General features: G+C 30.5%; 1 protein-coding gene across 1 annotated transcript; it reads right to left on the reverse strand.

The window, feature by feature from the left end:
* Nucleotides 1-829: 829 nt before the first annotated feature.
* LOC143246556 (carboxypeptidase E-like) lies at nt 830-27,341 on the reverse strand. Its single transcript, XM_076493456.1, has 9 exons — nt 26,925-27,341; nt 25,355-25,551; nt 21,198-21,356; nt 17,753-17,916; nt 15,044-15,174; nt 12,532-12,671; nt 8,555-8,681; nt 7,208-7,374; nt 830-6,405 (listed from the first exon to the last, which is right to left on the reverse strand). Exons 1-9 carry the CDS (start codon nt 27,184-27,186, stop codon nt 6,244-6,246), a joined length of 1,509 nt encoding a protein of 502 aa, XP_076349571.1. The 5' UTR covers nt 27,187-27,341; the 3' UTR covers nt 830-6,243.

Raw genomic sequence — 27,341 nt, forward strand, 5'->3', positions numbered from 1 at the left:
TTACAAGGTTTGTATAATCTACTACTTCATGTCTTGTTAACCTGGGAATTTAGATTTCTTACCTACATTTTCCTAATAGGTGGCTGACATTTTTATCATTGAAATTTACATGAGAAATTAAGTTTCATACATCTGTTCCATGAGCTAGCACTAGATTTTGCTCTTTAGTAAACCTATTTGAAGGAGGTTTTAATTAATGAATTTGCATGTAAATTTCAGTGTCATGTGACTCATAAAAAGTTGGTCATACCAATCTTTAAATGGCACCAAATGAATCATGTCAGTTCTGACTGCTGGACTCACTAACTTGTAAATGATATCAAATGAATTTTCTTGGCGTTGAGGTTTGCCCAATGGTAATTTTCATTCAATCCCTTAGGGAACCTAAGTACTTCACAAAATCTTTATGGGGAGTCCCCATAAGCTAATCCCTAACTCTGGCACTGACTTACCCTTGAAGCAGGAAAATATATGGGCATACTAATTACCACTAATAACTTGGTTAAAGAAACTAAACTTGCATCATAATGCAATAATCATTCAACTTAAAAATTCTAGTTCAAACATCATAGTGGCCCAAAGAGCCATGGATTTGCTAATTGTATAAGATATGAGGCACCGAGATTTAAAATGCCAAACACCCTTACGTTAATTTTCTTTAGAGGCATTAGAAATATTTATAGTAAAAAATAATCATTTCTATAATTCTGTGAATGTTATTGACAACCTTTTCCAAGTAATAATGTTTAGTTTGAAGTTATAAATTTCCATTTTCTATGAGTGAACACATCCTTAAATGTAAGACAGTCCTTCCACACACACCCTACTGCAAGTGTGATACTTTATTTACTAGCAGAGAAAAAGATTAATATTTTTCAACAGTTTACATAAGTTTGTCTTCTTACACTTAATTTTTTTTATTTTTAAAATAATATAGATAGAAACAGCCTGGCACTTATATCTTATATACATAACTTAATTTTTTGCAACAACAAACTTTATTGTTAGGTTACAAGATAATTAACACTTCATAATTAATAAATATCTTAATACACGTTAAAGACTACCAATTAAAGTTTACTACTTCTTAGATAATGTTGTATAAAAACATGATTAAATAAATGAAATGCTAGAATATTACATGATCTATAGACATGTTACCATCAGAAGTAAAGTTTGATACAAAATAATTCTACCATACAAAAATTTTAATCTGCTTCTTTGTGGTTGTTCCTTGTCTTCTACATTAAAAAAACAGTTCTTATATTTCTTTGCTAACTTTCGTATTGGTGTGATAAAGTAAACCATGCATTCTACAAATACTATTTCCTATCATTGAAAAATAAACTATTTTCTTAATGAAGTTGAAGATTTTAAAACAATCTTTTTTTTTTTTACGGTATTGATAACGAAACTCCAAACACTAGTACAGTAGTCCTAATACGCAATGACGTATTATAGTTCTATTACCAGGGTAACAAAATAATGTGGCAATATCATTTACCCCTTCTACGTAACTGTTTTTTTTTAAATTACTTTATACTTAATAGCTTACCATCTTTTTTTTAAAACCTAATTAACAAAAGTTTTTTCATGACTTACTATTACATTTCTACACAAATAAATGGTACAATATTCATCAGCATGTGACATACTTCAATGAAATTACAGTAAAAAATAAATTATTTTCTCCAGAGTTTGACAAAAATATATAATGGTCTAATATAAATAAATAAATTACATTGTTAGAGAATAAAATTTCCATTTTTAAAAATCTGCCTCAATATGGCACACACTGAAACAGGGAACATCTCAAAATGTGACATTGTAACCTAGATAATAGCATCTGATTTCTCGCTTCATATTCTTTCTTTTAATTCCTTTGTACACTACACACTGTCTTGTTAGGACTGGTATAATATTAGGGAAGTGGCATTTTATTGGATTTGATGGTGTCTTTGGACACCCACCTTTTGAAAATGGGGAGAGGGAATCTAAACCAATTTTATATATTCTGAATAAATAAATGAATGAAAAAAATGTTTCAATCATCCATTCCATAGGCTTATGTTTAAAAGGTGAAATAATATACTTTTGTAACATTTCTTTGCCCACTTTCCTTGAATGGGATAGTGAGAAAAATGTTGATTAACGATGACTAATCTTGCCAAAAGAAGTCATTAACAACAATAACACTATGGGCAGAGTATTAAGATTAGGGTTACATCTAAGTGTTTGCATTGGTCCTTGAAAACCTCAGAAGTCTTAACTTTTTAAGTGATCAGTCCAAGGTCATTAAAGTACTTAAAAAGTTCTTTAATTCTGAGAGTGTAATATATTTTGTAAGAGATTGTGAAATGCTCATTAAAGTTTTACACTCATAGTCATTGGTTTTAATAAATCCCTGATAATACAGAACCAGAAACAATGTGTGCTGCAATTGGCAGAGATTCACCTGCACACCAGAGTAAACCTCCATTGCTATAGAAGGTCCTACAGTATGAGCTTGTAGTCATTTAAGATTACTGAGCTATTTAGTTCTTGTGTTATGCCTAACAAAAAGTTGATCAAATTTACTCTTAAAATGTTAAAAAAAAAGTAAGTTAAGCAACAGGTAATTGAAAACGGTACAAAAAGATAGGAAGAACCTGAACAAAGCCTACTGTATTCACTGTAAAAAAAATTAGTATGCATTTTAGATGGAGAAATCTACATTGCCAAGCCCCATTACAGATAAGTTCTAACCTCAGTGTGAAATAAAGTTTTCACTTTTTAAAAAAGCTTAGCTTTTAATAATTTGTTTCAAAGATTGTTTGAGGATTCTGATACAATTGAGCTTATTTAACTAAATATTATTTAAAATAATTTCTAACAAGAATAATGCAAAGGAGATTAAACACATAATTACTATACTTAAATCTGCAAGCCTAGAAACCAATAGGTTTTTAAGCCTTTCTCTTCTTAAAGTAAATAATCCAAACAGTTGGTCTAATCCAGGGGTTCCCAACCTTTTGGCACTCGCAACATGAAAATGTAATTGATGAAATAAAATTAATGTTATCCCAAGCTACTTCTAACAAGGCTATGCAACTCCCCTGCTAAGGTTTCGCGACCCCCCAAGGGGTCACAACCCATTGGTTGGGAACCCCTGGTTTAATCCAACCTACTGATGCAGATTTTTTCATCACTTGCCTTATGCTCTGTAAGAAACATGTGTTCAGTTAAAGAAGAAAACCCTGATTTATTCAATGTTTCTTCAAATATCTCTAAGCCAAACAATGACTAGCTTAGGCAATTATTGAAGTTTGTTTTTTTCTGGGTGCCAAGCTGAATTTTCCTATTGATGATAGCTAGAGAAATCAGACAGACAAACCAATGCTACTACTTCTGTGCAACAACAAGACTTCTTTGGTCAAGGGACTGATAGAAGGGTTCAAACCTCAAATAAAGAAAGATACTATATATGCACTTAGACTTTTAAAGTGATTTCCAAAACTCAGTAAATCACATGGATATATCCAAACTGAATGTTGACTTGGGAATTCAAGTGAAACTGGAAGTCTCTCTTTTGCTAAAAATGGTACCTAAACTGCTAAAGAAGTCTCCATTGTCTTGTTAAATCATAAGTTCTTCATGTTTAATAAGGAATCATACAGTAGAAACCTTAACTGTGTTGTACAGTTACAGCAGTCTTTCAAATTTCCACTAGAAAAAACAACAAACCTTGCATCTTATCCCATCAGTATGTATCCGTGACCTTTCCTCGCTGATATACCATGATTTCCATTTTTTCATCGTAAGTCTGTAGTTGTTTCTTTAGAAGTTTTATTGTCCCATATGTGCACTGATATGGGAAAGTGTAAAAACTGTATTGTTAGGCAGTTAGTCCTTGCTTAATAAATGTTTAAACAACAACAGCACAACCTGCACCAATACAGGAAGTTCTTTCTGATCTTTACCAACAATAATTCCTGTTTATATTAGTCTTGACTAGGTGTTTACAGACTTGGATTCACAAGGCAATAATTTCTTGACACCAAATCTGGCTCTTTTTAGAGGACTACTATTTTCAACCAAGTCGTTCTTTGGAAAGCATAATTTTATCAGTGTATAGTGTTTGGTTTATAAACTGTCTTGAATTTCTTATTCAGGTGTTAAAATACAGGCCATATCTTATTTGGCTTTAAACTTGGATAATTTTCTTGATCATAAGTATCATTGTTAGAGAAATGAAGGTATCATTTCAACATTACAAACCTTTGGTAAGACGTAACGTTGGAGAAATGGGAAATGGGACTGGAGGATTCTTGGACCAAAATGTTCCTGTTAAGGTTTACACACTATAAATTTATGATGGTAAGAAATGTTCATGTTCAGTCACTTATTGTGAGATGACATTGGTAAAAGTTACTTTAGTATTCTTAGAGACACTAAGCAATATAATGGTTTGTTTCTGTTGTTACTGTATCTACTAATACATTATCAAAACATGAGCTGCAAAATGCCATAATTAGGGTCAATATTCAGTGAAGAAGTACCACACAACTGGAACCTACGTGAAGAAGGGGAAAGTTGTCTGGTAGTGTTTACAACACATCGTACCTAAAATTGTAATAATGCAGTATTAACGCTGTTCTGAGATAGTAGTTTTACTTACAGAAAAACTATTTCTATGTCCAACACCCATTCAGCAACAAAAAAGCTGAAGTCAAATAAAGTGGATACAAATTTAGAGATTACAAACAGAAAATATAACTTCCCAACACAGACCAGTGTGTTCTACTCACCACACTATTGAATACATAATTCAGAATAAATTCAATAAAAAACCAGCAAGCAATGATTGTAATACATGGCAACGTGCAAAATAAATTTAGACAAATAATTAAAGAGACAGTAAAAAACAGTTTGCCCACATTAACTAATGCAGGTGTGTTTGAAACACAGGGATGTCTGCATTTATCTCTTGCAAATCACAGAAGGGGTTAAAGGAAAATAAAAATACTGTAAAAATGATCAAACAAATGTTTGTGATGACAACTTTAGGGGAATTCATGATAAACTCACTATTAACTGTTTCCACTAATACATAAAACTACGAAAATCTATATCATTACCATTAAAACTCTCCGCTAAAACACCATGTTAAAAGTAATGACAAAAATTAAGGTGTCATGGATAGAAATTTGTATGACTAGATATTTTGTTTGACCTTCTGTTTTTGATATGATTAAAATCTTTTGAAAGAAAGTTTATGCTTCCAGCAGAGTTACACATTTCATAGAAGTATCTTTTCCTTCATTTTCTACATAATATAAAGATTTATTATGAGAAAGACATTTTAGATATAATTTCTTTAGCTTAAATTCATTAAATATTTAGTAAATTTGGCAGACTTTTGAAAAATCTGTACACTGTTCAGTACACAAACAAATTCCAGGATTTTCAAGACCTTGACATCACCAGGTCCAATTTCAAGAACCTGAATCAAAACTAACAAAGATTCACTGTGTGATCTGTGCATATGAGCAATATTAAATTTCTACTTATTAATAACCTTTTTTCACTGTAACTAAAACAGCAAGTTTCAATAAAATTACAACAGTTTTATGTATATATAAAAGAATATAAACTTAGTTACTCTTGTGACATTACGAATCCGTTTGACAAATATGTTACATGAAGGTTTAACACAATTTGATTTAAGACCAACAGTAGTAAAAAGTTAACTATCCATAAAAAGTGGGTCTGCGTAGTAAACGTAAACATTAAAAATTATGAAAAGGGAACTTTAAGCTTGAATTTGTGACAATTTTTTGTGTATCTGTAGTTTTAATGTAATATTAAATAAACATTATACATCTGGATAAAACAGCAAAATCAAATATTTGAGGTAGGAATTTTGTCATAAACTTAAACTGAAAAAATATATATTTTCAGTATTAAAGGAACATGATATTCATAAATAAAATTTCAGTCGTAAATTATGTTTATCCCAATTTTTTTCTTTTTTCTTATCATAAATGGTTTGGAACACTACAAATGTTTTACTTAAAAGTTACAGGATAAACAAGCTAAAACTAAGAAAGTGAAATATAAAGATTCTTTAAAGGTTTCAGACATTAAAAAAATAATAAAATGTACGTTACTAATAACAATAATATGTTGAATGTGACTATATCAGTTTCAGTACTTTAAAAAAAACCTTTTAACAGAAGCCTTTTTCCATGTAAGTACATATTTTCATGATCGTCCTCGACTTCTCATGTAGGCCAGGAGACGAGACAAGCTGAGATTAGGGATGTCTCCCTTGTTGTTCTCTATAAGATTAGGGATGTCTCCCTTGTTGTTCTCTATAAGATTAGGGATGTCTCCCTTGTTGTTCTCCTCTAAACTATTTTCAGACTAAAGTAAAACAAAAAACAAACTTAATTTATGCCCAACTCTTTAATTTATAACTGCAATTGAAAAGTTTTTTTATCTTGGATAAATAAACTTGTGGCTGTCTTTTAAAGGGTGATTTTAAATGTTTTTTATGTGGAAAACTTTACAAGTTTAAGAGCGCTTAATCAAAGGAGATGCAAACATGGCACTGTTAATAAAGTAAACTTCTCTGCTACAGATAATTTATTCAAATATATTTGTTATACATAGAGTGTTTTAATATTTGCATACACATGTTGTATATTTAGAGTTAATACATTACAACAAGACTGATCAAAATTTAACTCACATCACTCCTTTGTAAGACTAGTGATCAGTCATACAACAGGAATTTTGGATCAATAACAGAGCTCATAAGGCCATCTGCTTTACAGCATACAAATTTGTAGAGACAGATATGAATGTGTGAATAACTCTTATGTTAACTTTAAGACATTACCATAATCACGTTTCTCAACATTCATACAAAAGGCAAATAGATAAAAATTACTGACCAAAAATTTAAGTGGAATAAATAGGTTTCAGTAGTGTTTCTTTTTAAATTACTATGCATCCCATAGCACTCTTTCCACACATTTACTAAACATTAAATACTGAATCAAATCTTTTGGATAATTATCCCCCAAACTCTAAAACCTAGCAATGCTACACCTTGTACAATCAGGAAAAGAAAATTAAAAATATCACTTCTTTTTAACTATAATACAATTTACTCCAACTTTACTGACTATTAAGCAATTAAAAATTACATATTTATAAATACCTCTGTGTAGACAGGTTCTCTTTCCAGTGTAAAATCTACTCTTTGTGCTTCTTGGTAGGGAATGTTAGTGACAGTCACTTCTCGACTTTGTGGCTGGAAACCTGCTTTCACAGCCGTAACTCTGTAGGTGCCTGGTGTCAGAAGTCGCCAGTACTCTCCTCCTCTCACTAAAGGAGATTAAATGTAATAAATTAATCTACTAGATAATTATTTAAATGATAAAACTGTTTGATGAAAAATACTGTTAACAGGAAAGACCCTCAACTTATGAATAAATGCAACCCAATCAATAAGGGATTTAATTTTCTGATATACTGATTTATAATATTAAGTATTTCTCCTCAGTTTGTTATACTAAACTGTCTTTGTTATTTGTTATTTTTGATTATTTAAACAGTTGTTTTGCAAAATTTGCGGTGCTTTTCCCTAAAGAGGTCCAAACAATGAAGTTTTCATAGGTCTTTCATTAAATGAAAATAATATGCAATTAATACAACACCACAGCATTTTAATGTGTATCTGTGTATTACTTTTTCTCACTTATTTAAAAAATACTGTTAACAGGAAAGACCCTCAACTTATGAATAAATGCAACCCAATCAATAAGGGATTTAATTTTCTGATATACTGATTTATAATATTAAGTATTTCTCCTCAGTTTGTTATACTAAACTGTCTTTGTTATTTGTTATTTTTGATTATTTAAACAGTTGTTTTGCAAAATTTGCGGTGCTTTTCCCTAAAGAGGTCCAAACAATGAAGTTTTCATAGGTCTTTCATTAAATGAAAATAATATGCAATTAATACAACACTACAGCATTTTAATGTGTATCTGTGTATTACTTTTTCTCACTTATTTAAAAGAAGAGGTGGATAAATTCATTTATGGGAGGTGTGGAAGAAAAATGTTTGAGAAATGAGAACTTGCATCTTTACCTTATTTTTAGTGATGACCCATGTAGCATTTTAAACTATTTTAATAGATTCCAAAAGATTCAGAAGTTTCAACACCTTCAAACAGTTGGCTATTCTTACTTTTACTGCTGAAGAAAAATCTTGCCTATTGTTTCTTAAGTTATCCTTTCATCAATTACTTCATCATGGCTTAAACTATTTTATTTCTAGAAACAGAGCTTCTCAGTAACTATTTTAATAGATTCCAAAAGATTCAGAAGTTTCAACACCTTCAAACAGTTGGCTATTCTTACTTTTACTGCTGAAGAAAAATCTTGCCTATTGTTTCTTAAGTTATCCTTTCATCAATTACTTCATCATGGCTTAAACTATTTTATTTCTAGAAACAGAGCTTCTCAGTATCTATTGCTAAGAATTATGCCAAACAACTACCTGATGTCACATCATGGTTGATAGGAGAATCCTTGCCATTAGTTATATTATGTACTTTAATGACAGCATTCTGAAGAGGTCTTCCACTCCCTGCTTCCCGCACAATGCCTTTGATTCCTATGTGAGCCTAAAGTAGAAAACTGGGTTGAGAATACTGAAACTTAACAGCTAATCAAACAAGTGCAAAAAGTGGTCTTTTACACTGAAACAAGTACACTTTGTACATGTTCATATCAGTCTGGATTCTACACTTACACTACTAGATTTTTTTTTATTTTGTGCAAAGCTACACGAGGGCTGTCTGCGCTAGCCATCCATAATTTAGTAGTGTAAGACTAGAAGGAAGGCAGCTAGTCATAACTATGCACCACCAACTCTTGGGCTACTTTTTTACCAATGAATAGCGGCATTGACCGTCACATTATAACACCCCCATGACTGAAAGGGCAAGCATCTTTGGTGCGATGGGGATTTGAACTCGTGACCCTCAGATTGCGAGTCAAATGCCTAAACTCACCTGGCCATGAAGGGATGCAGCAAATTAGATGCTCATATAAGCTTGGCAAGTACCAACAATGTGAGGGCCTGGCAACCCTCAGATTACGAGTCAAATGCCTTAACACATGCTAGGCCTAGACATTTTGCAAACTTTTTATAGCTCTGAAGGTTAATTGTTTTCTCATTCAAACTCATGCATTTTTTTTAAAAGCTTCCATTTTTAAGTGTGAGTTTACTGACTGAACTCATATTTCTGTTATTACTGCTCAGAGAAAGATCCCAAGAAATTTAAACTATGTCAGTTTTGGAAAGGAATGCAGCCTGAATCTAATAACCATCAAATGAGTTGGTTCTAAGTTTTAACACTCTGCAATTGAGAATATAATAGTGTTATATGAAAAAAACAACAGTTTTTTGTTTGAAAATGTTGAGGTCAAACACTGTGACTGATATAAAACCAATCTCAAGACAAAGTTTTGAAATACTTTCCAACTAGTTAGAGGTCTGGGATTGTTTCTTGTAATATCTGATGTTTTTTAAATTCATGAGAAGTTTTCAAGTTACTGGAATAATCAGTTAAGTAACCAGTTTAGAATGTTTAGATTTAATGAGTTCAGTAAGTTGAGTCCTAAGAAGGCCATCTCTTAATGTGAGACAAATCCTTTTTTATTGAATATATCGTATTCAAACAATGCACAAAAATACAATAAAATAACGTCTCATTCATTAAAGAAAAAACTATAATTCTTAGATATAAATTGACTTCAAACACAAATACTATTGGCAAAATATCATGCTATGACATGACATCTGACACAAGTAGCAGTGCTACAATTTTAAAAAATAAGGTTATTGTTCTCTGGTAACTCTTTGTCAGGCATATTACCTTTACATGATCAACAGTGGGAGTTTACTGTTTCGACCAGGAAATTAAAGTACCAAAAGAAATGTACTAACTAGTATCAAACAAGTTAAAACTGACTTGATCAGATAAAATAGGGCTTTCTGACCAATGCTGAAAAATATAAAGGAAAAATATTTCTGTTTTTGTTTTTCAAAACAGTTTCACACAAAAATAGTACAATTTCACAAACTCAAAAATGGTTTAAGAAAACAGAAATCAGTCAATGTTAGGAATTTGTTTCACATAAAAACTACACACTATTTAAAATCTTTGTACCAAGTCTTATCACTATGAGAATGTAAGACACTTGAATGTACTTTTAATACTATCATACTTGTTACAGAGTTGAAAAATGATAAAATTACATATAATATACCAAAACTTTGTATATTGTGTGAGTCAGTCCATCAGAATAATCAAACATAAACGATTTACTAAATATTAGACTGTGCAATGACACTGGGAACATGAAAACATAACATCTAAAAAAATCTATAAAGCCAAAGATGTCATCAGAAATTGATAAATGTTTACTTGTTAGAGATGGAAAAACACAAAACAGGCAGAAACAGAAATCATCTTTTAAAGTTACAGATTTTTAATGATCTTATCCAATCTGAACAGGCACTATTGTTTAGTTTTGTGCTCAGTGCAAGGACTAAAATATATAAACTGCACATCAACAATGGAATCTTGACAAAAGGAGCACATTTTTTGTAATGATGAAAACAGGTTCACTCAGTTTTCAAAATGGTGGGAAATAAGGAACGGAGACAGGCAGATGAATTATTTGTCCATAATTGTCAACTGTAAAAAACTGTGGTGGAATGTTATTAAGATTGTGCATATTGCATAATTTATCATTTGTTTTAAACTTACTATTTTGATCAGTAGAGTGTTAGCCTTTTGGGAACTGGAGGAGTTTCACTGATATTCAGGACTCTTTCCTTCTCACAGTGGAAATACTTAACCAAATAACATGGAACAAAGAAAAATTTACTAAATAACATATGGTTTTCAATTTTAAAATATTTCTATAATTTGTTTTAATTTATCTGTCGTTTTTATGATTTTAAATTTCCAATGATTTGTTGTGAAACACTGTTTTGGAAAAAAAAACAGCTTCTTTTCACTTTTGAAAATCAAGATTTTAATGCTGAATGGAAAACTATTTTATATGTCTAAGTTTCAACTTTACTTTTTATTTAAATATTTCTCTTGATACTTTTATCTCTCAACTCCAGTGGTCATTTCTGGCTCTAAATTACACCAGAAAGACTGACAAAGATTTATTGGTGAAGTCAGGCCTGCCTTTTCAAAAATGGTATCAGGTCTGATGAGGCAATTATTTTTGCTTACATTGAATGTAATTTCTATTCAATAAATAAGTTATTTTATTTATGTGTTGCTGAATACAATGTACTTAATAACATTCAATAACAATGAGTTGAATAACCACAATATGTTGCCATCAGATTCTGTACTTCCTAAGCCTAATTAGGCTTACGTGATGTCTCTCAAGAGAAGAAAATTCCTGTAGCTTTCAAACAAATATAATTCAACACAAGAACTTTTTTCATAAATGAGGAGAATGTCTAGAGAAACTACTGAAAATTTCTCAGATCTGTGGTTTATATCAAAGTTTTCTAAACTTTCCAATATTTTCCAGTGTAGGAACTACAAGTTGTCAGTTTACCATGGAACCATAAATTACTACTCACACCACTTTATTGACTTTACATTGACATACATGGTACATAACCTTCTCTACCCAACAGTGGTTAAATTACACCTGTAGGTCTATGCTGAACTTCATTACTTGTTATTGAGACAACATGCTGTGAGATCAAAAAGAGGGAGTATTAATAAAATAATTGATTTGTTTGATTTTCAAATTTCACAAAAAGCTACACAAGGGCCATTTGCACTAGCTGTCCCTAATTTAACAGTGTAAGACTAGAAGGAAGGCAGCTAGTTATCACTACTCACCCCCAACTCTTGAGCTACACTTTTACCAATGAATAGTTGGACTGACCAAACTTTATAACACCCTCATAGCTGAAAGGACTAGTATGTTTAGTAATAAAATCATTGAAAGAGAAGGAAAAAATGGGTCAAACAAAGCACAGATAATTATTTTTTCAAAAGATGATTTTTAGCAAATATATAAATATATGCCTTGGCATGGGCATAAAAAGAAACTAAAAAGTACATTGTTTATACAAGCAATATTCTTCAGAGCTGTGTATAAATATTACAAGTTTGAAAAACAGTTTTTACCCTTTTATCTAGGAATTACACTAAATGAACATCACAAAATGACAAAATATCACTTAAAAAAAACCTCTGGGTTAAAAATTGTTGAAATAGAATTACTAATTTTTACTTAAAGTAGTCTTCTGGACTGGACAAGGTTAACCTTCTGAAGAAGGTGCTAGGTGAAATGCTAAGGTAATACACCTTTCACTGAAAAGAGGATTTTTTTAAATATTAAATATGTTTAAACTTCAGTGTGCATTATACTACTTTCACTGTACTAAAAAACATTTTATCTGTGAGATAAATAATGCCTCACCTGCCACATAAAGTTCAATAATGCCTTTGAGTTAATATCCCATTCTTTTGGTAACTGCTCCTCTGAAGGGTACTTATTACACCCAAGTTCCAGAGTGATCTCAAAGTCATTTGATCCTAAATAGTTGAAGTCCTGCATTCCTGTGAACAAGAGTAGAAACTTTCAGTTCACCTATAAATCTGGCTTAGCATTCTGTTCCCGTAACCTAACCTTCAAAATGTGAATAAGCAAGATCCACATGAAAACACTAATAAAACTTCAATACTTTAAAATTATTCACTATGCAAAAAAAAATGTTTACGGTGTGTACACCTTTTACTTGAGTATAAAACCAAATGTATCTCATGCAAAATTTCCTGTTGTTTTTCACAATTTTCAACCCCATCACTTCACCAAATTTTTTTTTAATTAAGTTTTATATATGTTGACAAACTATCATGTTTTAATACTTACAGAAGTCAATATATATATTGCAGATTTTTTCTTAGAATATCTTTTGCCTATCTCAAAGAATAACCTTTTTTTATAAGAAAGTATCTACCGTGAGAATATGCGTTACTTATTTCTTGACTTTCAAGTCTTTCCTTTCAATTTGTCATACTTGTTTCTGTATAAGCTTTGATGTTATCATCCTTCAATGACATCACACTGAGAATTTTGATCATATACTAATAAAACACAGCTCTTGAAATAGCTATAAAATAGAATTATATACAACTGGAGTAATATTTACTTTCACATCACAACAAAATAAATTAGCTTATTTGAGCAGCAGCTTTCGATTTTGTGACAGTTTGAACTCCTGGAGCATTGACTACAGGCATTAAATGAGATATTTTGAAGATTTAGGAATAAATCACAGATTTTGGAATTTTGTTTAGTCTCTTTATAATTTTTCATTATGAAAGTGTTTGGATTTTAAATTACATCTGTTTGAAAGCTACAAAAAGTTCCTTTGATGAGAAGAATCACATAATCTTAGCTAAGTTTGGTAAGTATGATTAGCAGCAGCAGAACATTCTGATCTTTCAAATCCTTTTTCTTTTATTAAATATAATTTTCAAGTTCATTGTATTCTAAAAATTTGGATAAATATGTTGGTTAACTGGCTATGTAATTGTCTCTAACTGTGTCAAGAGATGCTGTCAATTTTTTTACAATTTATCTTTTCTTAAAATGTGCAACTGTCAACATTTCTTTTCATGTGGCTGTTGTTGGAATAATATTATGAGCACATAACATGCTCTCCAAGCTCATTTGACAAAGATCTAAAAACCATAAATTGTTGATAAAATAAAGAATATGGATGTTGCAGAATTCTTATATTCTATCTTTAACATAAACATTTAAAAAATAATTAACAGTATTTTTAGCCTAAGTTCTTTGTCAGTTATTGCTAAAATTTGTTAACTAAAACAAAAAAGCAAGTGTCATAAATTCAACAGCCATGCCTAAAATAGTTAGCTTATACCTGGGTAGATTACTGGGATATTTTACTAAATATCTCAGGAATACTTTTATCCTTTTAGAGGACAATTAAGGCTATAAATACAGTATTTTGATGTATGTTATTAATACTATCTCTTCATGTTCTTATAAGTTTCTTTTTCTATCTAAAATTAGTAAAATTCTTTAACAACTGTCATTCTGTTTGGCTACTTGTAAGAATTACAATAAGAATTATTATTGTAAAGTTAGTGCAAAAGAAACATCTATTTTTGATGCAGGTCCTTAAAATGCATTCAACTGTCTAATTATGTTGATAAAATCTGGAAGGAATGTTATCTCAGACAGGTAAAAATTGCCCTCTACGAGGATTAAAATTACATGGGGGAGGAGTACAGCCCCAAGAAACCCCTATAATGTCGGTGTCCACAGGATAAAGGAAAACAAGCCAATATCAAATTCAACCACTTACTTTGAGATATAATGAGAGACTCTGATATCTACATAAAAAAAATGCATACGATATCGGCAAATACGCTTAAGTCAGTATACGCATCACAATGCTTAACTTAAAATTTTTTGTTTTTAACTTTTCTCCTGTGCACAAAACAAAATGTCCATGTGTGAACCTACCCCTGATGTAAGCATATTTGCCGATATCCTATGAATTTATATTTTTATGCAGATATCAGTCTCTCATTATATTCCAAAGTAAGTGGTTGAGTTTGATATTAGCTTGTTTCCCTTTATTCTGTGGGCACTAACATTATAGGGGTTTTTTGGGGCATCCCCCCATTTTTACCTGTCTGAGTTAATTCAACATAATTACGACAGTTGAATGCATTCTAAGGACCTGCATCGAAAATAGATGTCTCATTTTAACTAACTCTACAATAATAATAATATATATCCACACACACATATTTGAAGTACTGAAGAGAAAACAATTAATTATTTATTTGAAGTACACTGTAAAAACATGATATTTTATGAGAAAGCCCTGAGTGATTCCACTTCTAATGAATACAAAGTGGAAATATTCAAGTTTACTAAAAGTTAGGCTTACCACCAGCAACACTGTACCATGCAGCTCCATTAGTGATGCCACCCTTGTGAGTGAAATCATCACCACCACAATTTACATGTTGTTTCCCTGACATTGTTTTATGTACTAAAGCATAAGAATGGGCCAGGTGTCTGAAAATATAAAAGATGAACTAATTTATTCTTACATCATTTTATTTTTACATGTTCAGTAACAAAAACAAGCTAGGTGTACAAGATTTAAAATGTAAATTAATTTCTTACTTTTTTATATGAGCTAATTAATAAAAAGATGACAAGTACAGAAAAATTAATGAATTGAAAACATGGGTTTTACATGAACAATTAATTAATTACAAAAACTGGTTATTTCCAAAAATAAACAAAAATTATACCAAAAAATGCATATAATTAAAAACAAAATTTAAAACCAACACAGTAAAGAAAAATGCAAATCCTTGCTCTATCTCAGATTTAACACCAACTTTCCTTAAACACATCAAGATTTAACATATAAATGTAATTCATGGATAAAATAATTGTTTAGGTTATCCTTCTTACATATGCAAGTTTTGAAAAATAAATGAAGAAAGGTATTCCTGAAGTCCTTATTATTTTTATTTTTACAAACTTGTATTAAACACAGTTGCATGTGAATATCACATCATGAAAGAGGTCTTTATTAAATGCTTGTAAGACAACTGATTTTATTTTTTGAAATGCTCGGATATTTTTCATCATGATAAAACATTAGATTAAATACAAACCTGAAATGAAAACATAAAAATAATTAGAGACAAGTTACAAGTTAAGCAAACATCACTGAATGGTTATGCCAATTCTTCATTAACCATAGCTTAATATGAACCGAGCTTTGTTTGCACATGAATTACAAAATTGAAAGACAAAAACATTGTGCATAAGTTTGTACACTCCATTTATATTCTACAAGTCTAATTAACTTTATTCTTGAAGCATGAAAACTCTCATGGACTACTTCCAACACTTTCTCAGTTTCTTAAGCCTGTTTTTTTCACTGTTTATAACTAACTGAACTAATTTTGGCATGTCTCTAGCTCTAAAATACAAATTTTCAGACAAATTTCATCTTTTATTTCGATAAGTTATATGTTCTAATGAGATCCATATTAGGTATATGTTATACCCTTGAAGATACATTTCTTAACTTTTAGGTACAGCAGCTATTTGCAAATGAAGTGTTAAAACACTAAGTAATATTAGGAGCTATTAACTACAACTCTAACAAACAGAAAGTGTTTGCAACGTAAATAGCATTAATAATTACTGCTGATTACCAGTGTATAACACTGCTGTGAAAATATACTATTTACAACTTAACACAAAACAACTAAACCATATCCTCATAAAACTAATTCAATGTGTATGAAATAAATAAAAAGTAGGAGGTTTCAAATTGATAATTGATGTTTAAAATAAATATGCAAACTTAATAGCCAAATCAATCATATAAACTTTTAATTATTGCAAAATCTGCCATCAACATCGTATCTAACCATTATGCGATGCAATTAGTCCATTGTTAACCCTGCTTTAGTCTTTGTGGACCCCAAATATTTTATAAATGTCACCAGAGACAAATGGAAGCACATAAATATTTATTGTTCTCAGTAGCTTCAGCATTCGACTAGTTTGTGCAAAATTCTTACACCTAGTTTAGGTGATAAAAAAATCAACTTGCAATATTAAATATTTATTGGTTAATAAAGGAGAATATTTTGAGCATTAATGGTTTTTGTATCCAAAATAATTGTTTATCATTGTTTATTATCTTCTAAATATTTTTATGATGGGGTTTTTTCAGATCCCCAACTACGGAAAATTCTTAGAGAAGATTAATACAGAGTTAAAAATAGCTTTAGAGTTACTCTTAAAGCATTCTAGTCTGTTAAGCTTAGTTGTATCTGCAGTTTCTAATTATTCCAATAGTCGTTAATGAAAATATTAAGATGCTGGGAATTTTCTGTCCATCGAGTTATTCAGAAATAAAATGTAATATAAATGTTGTCAAAAACTGGCATATTTAAAGATAAATAATGCTTCGTTGTTTGGATGAGGTGAATTCCAAAGTTATTTTACTGGACAATATAAAAGTTAACACTTAAACTTTTATAATTTTTTTAAATTTCTGCAATAAATCTGAGCTTTTATTTCTGCGAACATTTTTGCTAGCCCATAAAGAATTTGACATCCAGGACTGAAGTGACATTTATAAACATCTCTCAAAAGAAATTTGTAAGTGACCTGGTAACAGTTAGTTGTAGAAGTGAAAAAACAACAACAAAAGAAAGACAAAAAAAAAATTGAGACAGTGACCAAAAATTTTTAGAAAGCACTACAAAAGCAAAACCAAGAGTACAAAATTTTAGGTCATAAAAAGGAAATTAAAGAACAAAAAAATATAACACATACATGACTTTAAATAACTGAGATAATGTTTTGTTTACTTCTACAAATACAACACACTAAAAATTTCTGTCTTGAACTATTAACTTTATCCCACATTAATACAAAACATACATAACGACATATTATAAACACAAGTGGAGACAGATGGTAACAATAAGAGAAACTATGGGCTCTGAACTAAATTATTTTGTCAGAAATAAGTAAAATAATTGATATACCCCACTCAGTCTGTGTATTGTAAGGGTATAGGTTGTAAATTAAAAGTACTATTTAGAACACTAACTTAAATGTTTGATCATCAGGTGTAGCAGTATATTCTTGAGTCTTTCCACTTGGACTTTCATCATAAGGATAATTTGCCACCAAAGCACCACCATGAAGATTAGCTGACAAGACAAATGGATTATTAAGAATCCACATCATAACTGCTCTTGTTTCTGGTTGGAGCTACAGAAATAAAAAAAAATCACATCAGTGCTTTCTCTTTCAAAAAATGTTTCACTATAAAAAACATTATGGTTGGTTGATTTAGTGTTTTATGGTACAAAACAGTTAGGCTATCTCACCAAACAGCTGGTAAAAGGGTAAAATTAAAGTAAATTTAGTAAAATTCATAAAAGGAAATTAAGGTTAAACAAAACAAAGTTTAAAAAACAACAAAACGTAAGTAGCATAAAACCAGTGTTTACATCTAGTCTCCAGCAGTAAGAGAAAAACTACAGTAATACAAGATGTAAAGGACTTTCTGTAACATAACTGAAATTATCATAACCTGTGAGGAAGACTAACAGCTAAGTACAAAAACCACCATTAGTCACCTGAAGTTGGCCTTTACAGTCATGATTCTGAATTATTTGACGTTATGGCCATTTTCAAAAAGTAAAGTAATAAAGTTTTAAAAGACGTGTAGCAAAATTTTAATAATAACTCGCCAGGATGACTAACAGGTAGTTTAAACAGCAGTGTTAGTCATCTGAAGTTGGCCGTTCCAGTCCTGGTTTCGAGTTATTTAATGTTACAGCCATTTTATAACGACAGTCATAACAACGGCAAGAAAGTAAACTGTTGTATATTGTGATCTGAGTGTTACACAGACTACACACTAGTGCACCAGTTCTAGATAAAAGAAAACAATAAGTTAAAAAACTGTGACCAATACATAGTCTAGTTAGAACAACTTCCTCTTTCCGATCCTTATGGAAGCAAGATGGCCATATAGGGTTTTATTTGGTAAAGCTTGTTTTCGCATTGCTCACTCCAAGTCGATTGCCAGCTGGCACGGAGCCAAGTCTTCAATACAGGACCATAGTCCATGTATGGAACAGGCACAGCAGTGCCAGAGCAGACAGATTTAGATGAGGTGTCGGCGAGCTCATTCCCGCGAATACCAACGTGGCTCAGTATCCAGAAAAACTGGATAGAATGAGATGTTAAAGAGAAAAAAACATTATGAATGCTAATGTTCAACTCTAATTATTATAATAATAAATAAACATAAAACAATCACAAGCCTTTCCAATACATTGTTTACTGTAAAAATAGTTGGGAGGAACTGAGCACATGTATTAAGTTATAAGTAGTAGCTAAAAAAATATTTCAAATTGTCATCAAAATGGCAGACAATTCATAACTCATTTGTTCTAAATCTTTAAAAAATGCCATTCTGTTTTAGATTTCATAAAACATGAACAACAATAACTAAAAACAGAAAAAAAAACTCAAACATGAATGATCTACTGTGATAAAATGAAACTGAGTTGTTGAATTTATTTTTGTTATAAACAGGAACAATCATTCACTCATGATGCTGAAGTTTTCTTAATTATTCTATTTTTTTTTTCATTACTAAAAAAAATTCAAAACTGTAATAGTTATTGTAATTATTTTTGCTTGTATTCTGCTAGTATAGTTTAATATTATTGATATTATATTTTGGATACCAGATTTTCAGGAATGTTGTATTTAAAGGGTGAAACAGGGAGACAGTGTGAACTTTAACAGAAGTGTTTATCCTCTTCCTTCACAATAAATTTATTTTTTTTAAACCACAGAGAGATAACATGACACTTATTTATATCCCCCTCAAAAATTATTTTAACTAATAACTGAAGATGTGGTAAATAATAAGAGTTCAAGACACCTTTTAAAAAGTTTCATACTGTGTGGAACAAAGTATTTTGAAAATTAACTGAATATTTGTAGAATTACCTATGGTGAAAAAAACACCAACAAAAACATTCTGTTTACAGTTCTGAGTTCCCTTCATCAAGAATGATACTGAATTGTTGGTGAAGGTTCAGAGGAAAGCAACTAGGGTGACTCCTGGGATTGTCCTATTATAAGAAACTAAAATCCCTAAACTTGTTTTCTCTGGAGAGAAAAAGAGTAAAAGGGGGAAGGGTTAATCAAGGTGTTTAACATCATTAAGGGTATTGATAGCATAAATACAAACTTTTTGTGTTTAACAGTGAAAACAACGGAACAATGGGTCATACATTCAAATTTTGGCAGTGTAGGAGTCACTTCCAGTTTAGACAGTATTACATTTCAAACAAGATGATTGGCTTTCGAAATGACTCATCTTAAGTGTGGCAGAGGCAGAAAAGTTAACTGAATTTGAGAAAAGATTGAATGAACATATGAGTAGTAAGAAGTTATAGTTGGGAACTGGAAGGGACATCCTGGATAGGCTGATAAGCTCCTTTTTTCTCCTTTAAAATTTATAAAGTAATAATAATAATATGGTAATTTTAGATAAAACTTCTGATTTAAACACAAGTGTCAGATAGATGGATTTCTGTATAACTTCAGACTGGTTCACAAAATAAGGAGAGTGATTCTGACCACATAACTGAGTCTTCCACATGTGTGCATGTGAAATAATGAGGCTTGACAAAGCTGGTAAAAATGAAAACAATTGTTATCATTATATAAAAAAAAACAAATGTAGCATATGTACTAGGAAACAATAATCAGTTTCACTGAACTATGTTTAGTTCCACAGCTTTCTCTTTCTCAGAATAGATTACAGTTGAAATAAATATGTCAATTTTCAAAAAGATTTCTTCATTTTACAATCTCTTACTAAAACTAGCTAAACAAAGCGTACCAGAACTCAACATGTGAATTTGCTTTTTTGCCCAGTTGACAGTTTAACCTTGTAAACTTTGTTCCATTACAGCATTAGTTAGTTATCACATTCATCCAATGTCATAATGAGCCAGCAAAAGATATTACAGTGTCAATCCATTTACCTTAGATGCTATATATAATAAACATTACTGCAATATTCCCTTAGACAAAATAGAAATCACCTGCTGTAAGAACAAAGTAATGAAGCAACTAGAACAAAGTATTGTCTTAATGGCTTTCTGACCACTGTGTTGTCACTATAAAAACATAAAAACTAAATAACCAAAATGTTTCTAAACTTCTGCATCAATTAAACAGGTAGAAAATATATGGTATGCCTGCATATCACAACATGAATCTTTATTTATTTATCATTGATAATGTTTTATACATGATGAAACTGCTTCTTAATTAATTAACATTTTTTGCAATTAAGCTAGTAAAATTACCACAGAGCATTTCTGGCACACCATCTAAAGTAGAAATCATTAAAAATCAAATATATTAGAACCAATTTCTAATAAATTCACTGACCTTTCTAGTCTATTCTAATTTTAACTGTCAAATGTATATACCCTGTACATCTTTCCTCTTACCATGTGATCTATCATTTGACTACCTAGGAAGTAGTGGTGAGTCTGATGAATTGGTAGCTCTTCTTCAGAGTAAAGTATTTCATTCAAGTCTGGAAAGTCACGATTAAGATCTACACCATTTGCGTTGCTTCTTCCAATCAACCAGTCTTTTCCTCCTTTCTGCACAAAACACACCATGTTACAACTTCTCGAAATACGTTCAGTGTACAACACTAACATTAACTTCTGAGCATCCAATAACAAGTGTTCAAAACACTGTTTACAAATTGAAGGTGTTATATGTATTTAAATTTATATAAGAGATGATCAACTTGGCAATCTCAAATGTTAATTAAGTTCCATAAAATTTATATAAATCCATATATATTATAGATTTACAGTGAAACAGAGATCCAGAACTTTCATTTACATTAGTCAAAAGCTTAAATTTAAATGCAACATTCAAACTGCATACTATAAATGATTTAGAATTTATTTTTATTTCAGGTTGCAAACATGTAACTCCAACACATCTAACTAATTGAGGCCTGATGATAGGGCACATGACTTGAAATTTACAAGTTGAAAGATCATATTCTGTTATCGAACAAGCTCACCCTCTCAGCCATGAGTCATCATAATGTAAAAGTTAATCCCATTAAGAACAACTTCCAAGATTAAGATGTCTTCTATGCATAAAGAAGAGCTTAATTCTGTAGACTCACTTTTAACATGATGTACGTTACACCACACAGAACAACTAACATGCAAAATTTAAAATTACTGTCATTAATCGATAAGTTGGCACTGATTGTGTAATTAAAATCTTAAATCAACACTCAATTTAGCACAAGAAAATAATGATTAATCCATGAGGAACAATTACAAAAAAGTGCAATAAAATTATATCAGCCAAAAATAAGATCAAAAACATTAAAGCAGAAACACCAACTGATGGTAGTTGTATGTATGTATGTATGTATACACACACACACCAGCTTTATTTCATCTGATTTTCAAAACAATTTCATCTAATCCAATAAAGTTGAAACATTTCATCTCATTTATGGATATGCAGTTTTAGTTGTACAAAAAGGTTAAATAACTTGTAACCTTTTGTTTTTTTAATGTCATGGAAGCACAGTAGAGAAACTACTTTTTCTTCAATTTTGTCACTGCAAATTCTGTAATTTATAAATCATTCAAACAATAAATCACTAACATTAATGTTTTTCTCACTGGTGTCCTCTAAGTTCATGATTTATTTAAAATAAACCTTTAGGAATATTAGTTTTCATATGTGTTGATCCAGAAAGCTAACAAACTTACCATATTTTTCTTAATTTGTTAGTTTCTCCTGAAAGTTATGTCCTTACTATTACTTTCATTAATAGAAACATGTACTCTGAACATCACTCTAGTAAGTAAATATCTGTACATGGCCATGAGATGAAAATAACAGTTTTTATAGTAGAAAAATGTAACATAATTAAGAATGCTAAATCTCATAAATGAAAATCAACCCAAACTATTATCTCCAGCCAAACCTCAAAATAGTGATTTTATTTTGTTTCACACACAGCCAGACGTGAAAGACATTTTGTAAAAGGAAGAGCACTCAATGAGCTGTCATACAGGGTGTTCGGAAAGTCACTGTGCAGTTTTGTATAACAACATTCATTCAGTCTATTTCAAGCCAGCAACTGATAGCAGTGTTTAGAAACAAAATAATGAGGATCCAAGCCTGTATTGATGCCAATGAGGGTCACTTTCAACGTTGTTTATAATTGTCATTCACACTTACCTCCTGTAGCCTATATTGAAACATGTCTGTCAATAAATATACAAGTGCACAGTGACTTTCCGAACACCCTGTATTAATGTTGAGCACAGGTGTGATTACAAATGCCACAATTAATTTGAATCCTTAGATATTTATACAAAGTCAGTTATGTAATGCCAATTTTATTGTACAAGCACTGCATTATGATAAAAAAAAAGTTAATTTAATATAGATTTTCCATACAGTATTTAAACAAAACCACTTCTCAAGTTAGGGTTTTGTTGTTTATGCAATTTCTTAAACGTTTTCACAGTTGAAGCCAAAATTAGATTTACATTGTATATACTCAAACAAGCAGTCAAATCCATAATTAATCAGATCAGTATTTGCTTTGATCCACAGCAACACTGATAACCTGCATAAACCAATTATAATATTTAAAGGAAACAAAGGACCTGTTTGTCTATGTAAGCTGCCCCATCCACTATTCAAATATATATCAAGCCTTCTACTAAACCCCTTTAACATACTTCTTCCAACACATTTGAAGGCAACCCATTCCAAATGCCATCTACCCCATTAGAAAAATAAAACTGTCTAGGCTGAAGCTGACTCCCACCCTACAAAAATTTATAACTAACGTTTCATAAAAGTAGTAGACAAAGTTCCTGTACAGGTATATTTTCTTTAGTATTACTTTCTAGTTTCATATCACAATCGAGGGTATGTGTACTTATTTTCTGACAGTTCCGTAAATCTTTGAAATTGTTAACCTCTCAAATGTTTCCCAACAAACTCTGATCTCTCATAGTGTTTTTGTTTATGTGATCTTATACAGAATAAGATATCAAATTTGACCAGTTATGTTTCTATGTACATAATGCCTATCACATTTGTATATATATATCACATAAAATGACAACGATAATGGTGCATAACTTAAAGAATCAATATTGCAATAAACCATTCATTTATTAAGCAATTGCTGAGACCCCTCTAGTAAATAATTCTTAGTTGGGATAAGTCTGAAATGTTTAGAAATTAATTCTGAGTTTAAGGTCAGCATCTCAAATTTTACTTTATTTATTATGAACTAATAATTGTTTTAATACAATGAAATGCAAGGCTAATAGTTTCATTGAGTGTTGATGTAAATACTAAAACTTTTGGTACCTTTAAACTTGTATAACATTATCGTGTTATCTATTTAGAAGTGTAATAAAAATAGTAAACTAGCATTATTATTATTTTATTACAAGTTACAGCTTGTACAGTGAAAAGAATATTTTTAAAATGAATATAATGTTTTAAGCCTCTTGCAGGATAAGTAAACTTTGTGTAGAATGAATAAAAATTTGAAAATCCACCTCAAAATTTTTCTAGCCATAGTACCACCATTAGAAATTTAAGTAATTCCAAAACTGCATACGAACAAAGTAGGAAGGTTCACTGACATAAAGTAGAATATTATTCTGTTTCAGCACTCTGAATTTTTGTCTCACAATTATTACCTCTGTAATTTCACAAAAGCATCTCAGTATACAGATTTTAATGCTAAAGGTTTGTTAGATTATTATATTTAATATATACAAGTATACCTTTTGGTACTGTGGTTGGTAGTTTCAGCAGATCCAACTCACTATTATTGTAAATTACAAATATGATCTTGTTTCTTGTGGAAGAAAAAGAAAGGGGAGGAAAAACAGATTCTGAATAAAACAGTAGCTTTGTGCGTTTCACACCAAATTCAACAGATGTTTAAAACTGGACACTAGTTACTCATCTAACATAATAAAATACTTACTTTGTGGCATTCAAAAAGCAACCTCTGAAACTTTAATATTTCATAATTACTAAGAATAAATGAGAGATATGTCTATATTATGAATGTTATTAGTATCTGAACAGTGAAACCTCACAAACTAAAGTCAAGAGGACACAGTCTTTGTCATACACTTCACTAATCAATAATCCACTGATGATCTACTGTTTTATATCTGAACATTTATACAGAGAAAAAAAAAGAAAAAAAGGCCAGATATCTATGGAAATATTACAGACATGATTTTGTATATAATTAAAGATTAATTAATTTTCATTAAAAAAATATTAACTACTAATGTTTGGCATTTATTATTTCTGTATCTTTTCTATATTAAAACAACTAGTCTTCACTGAGTTAACATTACAAATCCTACACAACTAATGTTCAGTCCAATGATCAACTTTTATTTGCAGGCTGGTCAAACAGAAGAGATGCTTTAAAGACTACAACTGCATAACAACATACTGCAACATTTTTCCTATAATTGAAATAAAGAAAAATGTGGCATCTAAATGACTTATCAAATTACAGGATTTCATTTCTTGAACTATTTAATCTAAACATACATACCTGTTCCGTCGATATCTGCCAACCATCAGGGTTCATGGAGGGTAAAATGTGAATTCGAGTGTTGTTGACAAGGGTTTGAATTTCTTCATTACCTTTTCTGTACTGCCAACACAAATAGTTTGCTAATGCCAGTAACATTTCTCGGCCAAGAACTTCATTTCCATGCATGTTTCCCACATATTTAAATTCTGGCTCCACTAGAAAATATACAAGTCCTACAAATATTATACACAAAAAATACTATATTTATTTCATAATGAATATAAGTAATATGAACAAATAAGAGATAAATCTACATAAAGAATTTCATTGGTATCTGCACAGTTAAAAGTTCACTAAATGAAGTTACAAGGACAAAGTCTTCGCCATACAATATTCAAATTAAGTGGCTTTCAGCAGCGTTATATTAACAATCTATGTTTAAAACTAAGGTTACATAAATTATAAGATAAAATAGGGCAATCCTAAAATTATATTAATTATAAAACCAAAACATTAAATTAAGAAAAATATGGGTGATTAATGTGTTTTTTTCTCTATAAACACAATGTTATTTATGAAAAGTGTTTGTCACATGCTTGTTTAATTCTTACTGCAAATTTTAACATTGGAAAAACATTTTATCACTGCAAAACTACATCTTAGATTATTACTGGTACTCAGCAGTGGCAGTACTGTTAAATACTTACAGAAATATTAAATGTCATTAGTTGTCACTGAAGAGGCATACATCTGATTACTCGATATTTTAATTCTATCAAAACAGGTTTTCTATCCATGTTTTTTCTTCTTATCCAAATTATAACTGCACTTTCCTTTCCAGCTCTTGAATGTTTGTTTTAATATTTGTGACTGATTTAAGTTACTGTTTAAGATTATTTCAAACCAGTTTGTTTGTCTTAATGATTTAACAATGTTACTTAATTGAAAATATTAGCTCATGATATACTTTATTAACAGCTCCCTTGATCAACTTTTTGTGTCTGCTTCTTGCCACCACACACACAACTCTCTCACTTCTCATTTTCTGACCTGTATAATTTTTTCATATTTTTTTACTTAAGTGTTTGTATTTGCCATACCTTCATATAATTTATCTCCCAAATATACATTTTTTGGTCTCTTTTTTTGTAAAATAAGTATAAATTATCTTTTTTAGTAAATTTATATTTATGAATGTGTTTTTAAAAGTTATGTTTGTCCCATGTTTGCTTATCTCATTCTCACAACAACCTATAATTCTCCTCTTATCACAAATAAATGAAGAATCCATATGGTCTTTAACTTCTAAGTTTAAACACAATTCTTTGTAAGACATCATAAATTATTGCAAGTAATGCTAGAGTATAGAAAAACACATTATAAAGATGAACAAATAAATAGCTGTGACACAAGTTTAATTTTATTTTTTAGATCATTTTTATAAAAGAACTGTCGAATTATAAGTCGGGGCATTCATCATTACATTATTAGCTACAACGTTCGTATACTTTTAGTTGGTTTTTTCCCCACTAATTACAAGAAATTACATAATAACTGAGTTTGAAACCGGCTACTGAAATACACTTACATGGTTCATGGATTCCTGGTTTATCTGATATTTCAATTACAGACAAAGGCCAACCTAAAACGCTTTTTTCTGCCAGCTGGTAAACTCGCGTTATATCTGGACAACGTTCAGCGACTTGCTTCAAAACATCGTTCAGTTCTCGGTTATCATGATGTTTAAACTTGAAATCAGGAGATAGAGGGATAGAAGTTGACAAGGCTGTTGCTAAGTTAAACAAAACATTTAACACACAAATGATCATCGTGATAGTTTTTCCTAACATATGGCGTCTTCTGATCTTTCACTTAAAACAATTCTGACCTCTTCCTTCCTTTTCCTTTCTACGAATCTTTATCAATTGAGCTGTCATCGATCTGGTACTCAAGTTCCGTCGTCAAGGTAATAATGACGTAATAAATCCATAAACACCGTGGGCGC

This window comes from Tachypleus tridentatus, chromosome 3 (assembly GCF_004210375.1).
Source record: "Tachypleus tridentatus isolate NWPU-2018 chromosome 3, ASM421037v1, whole genome shotgun sequence".
NCBI classification, from domain to species: domain Eukaryota; kingdom Metazoa; phylum Arthropoda; class Merostomata; order Xiphosura; family Limulidae; genus Tachypleus; species Tachypleus tridentatus.

Bases quoted from the DNA above. Each gene is read 5' to 3' on its own strand.
- LOC143246556 (XM_076493456.1), bottom strand. From the start codon at position 27,186: ATGTTAGGAAAAACTATCACGATGATCATTTGTGTGTTAAATGTTTTG. The intron at 25,552-26,924 runs GTAAGTGTATTT...TATATTTTCTAG, and splicing joins ACCAGGAATCCATGAACCAT to TGGAGCCAGAATTTAAATAT. The intron at 21,357-25,354 runs GTATGTATGTTT...TGTTTTGTGCAG, and splicing joins GGCAGATATCGACGGAACAG to AAAGGAGGAAAAGACTGGTT.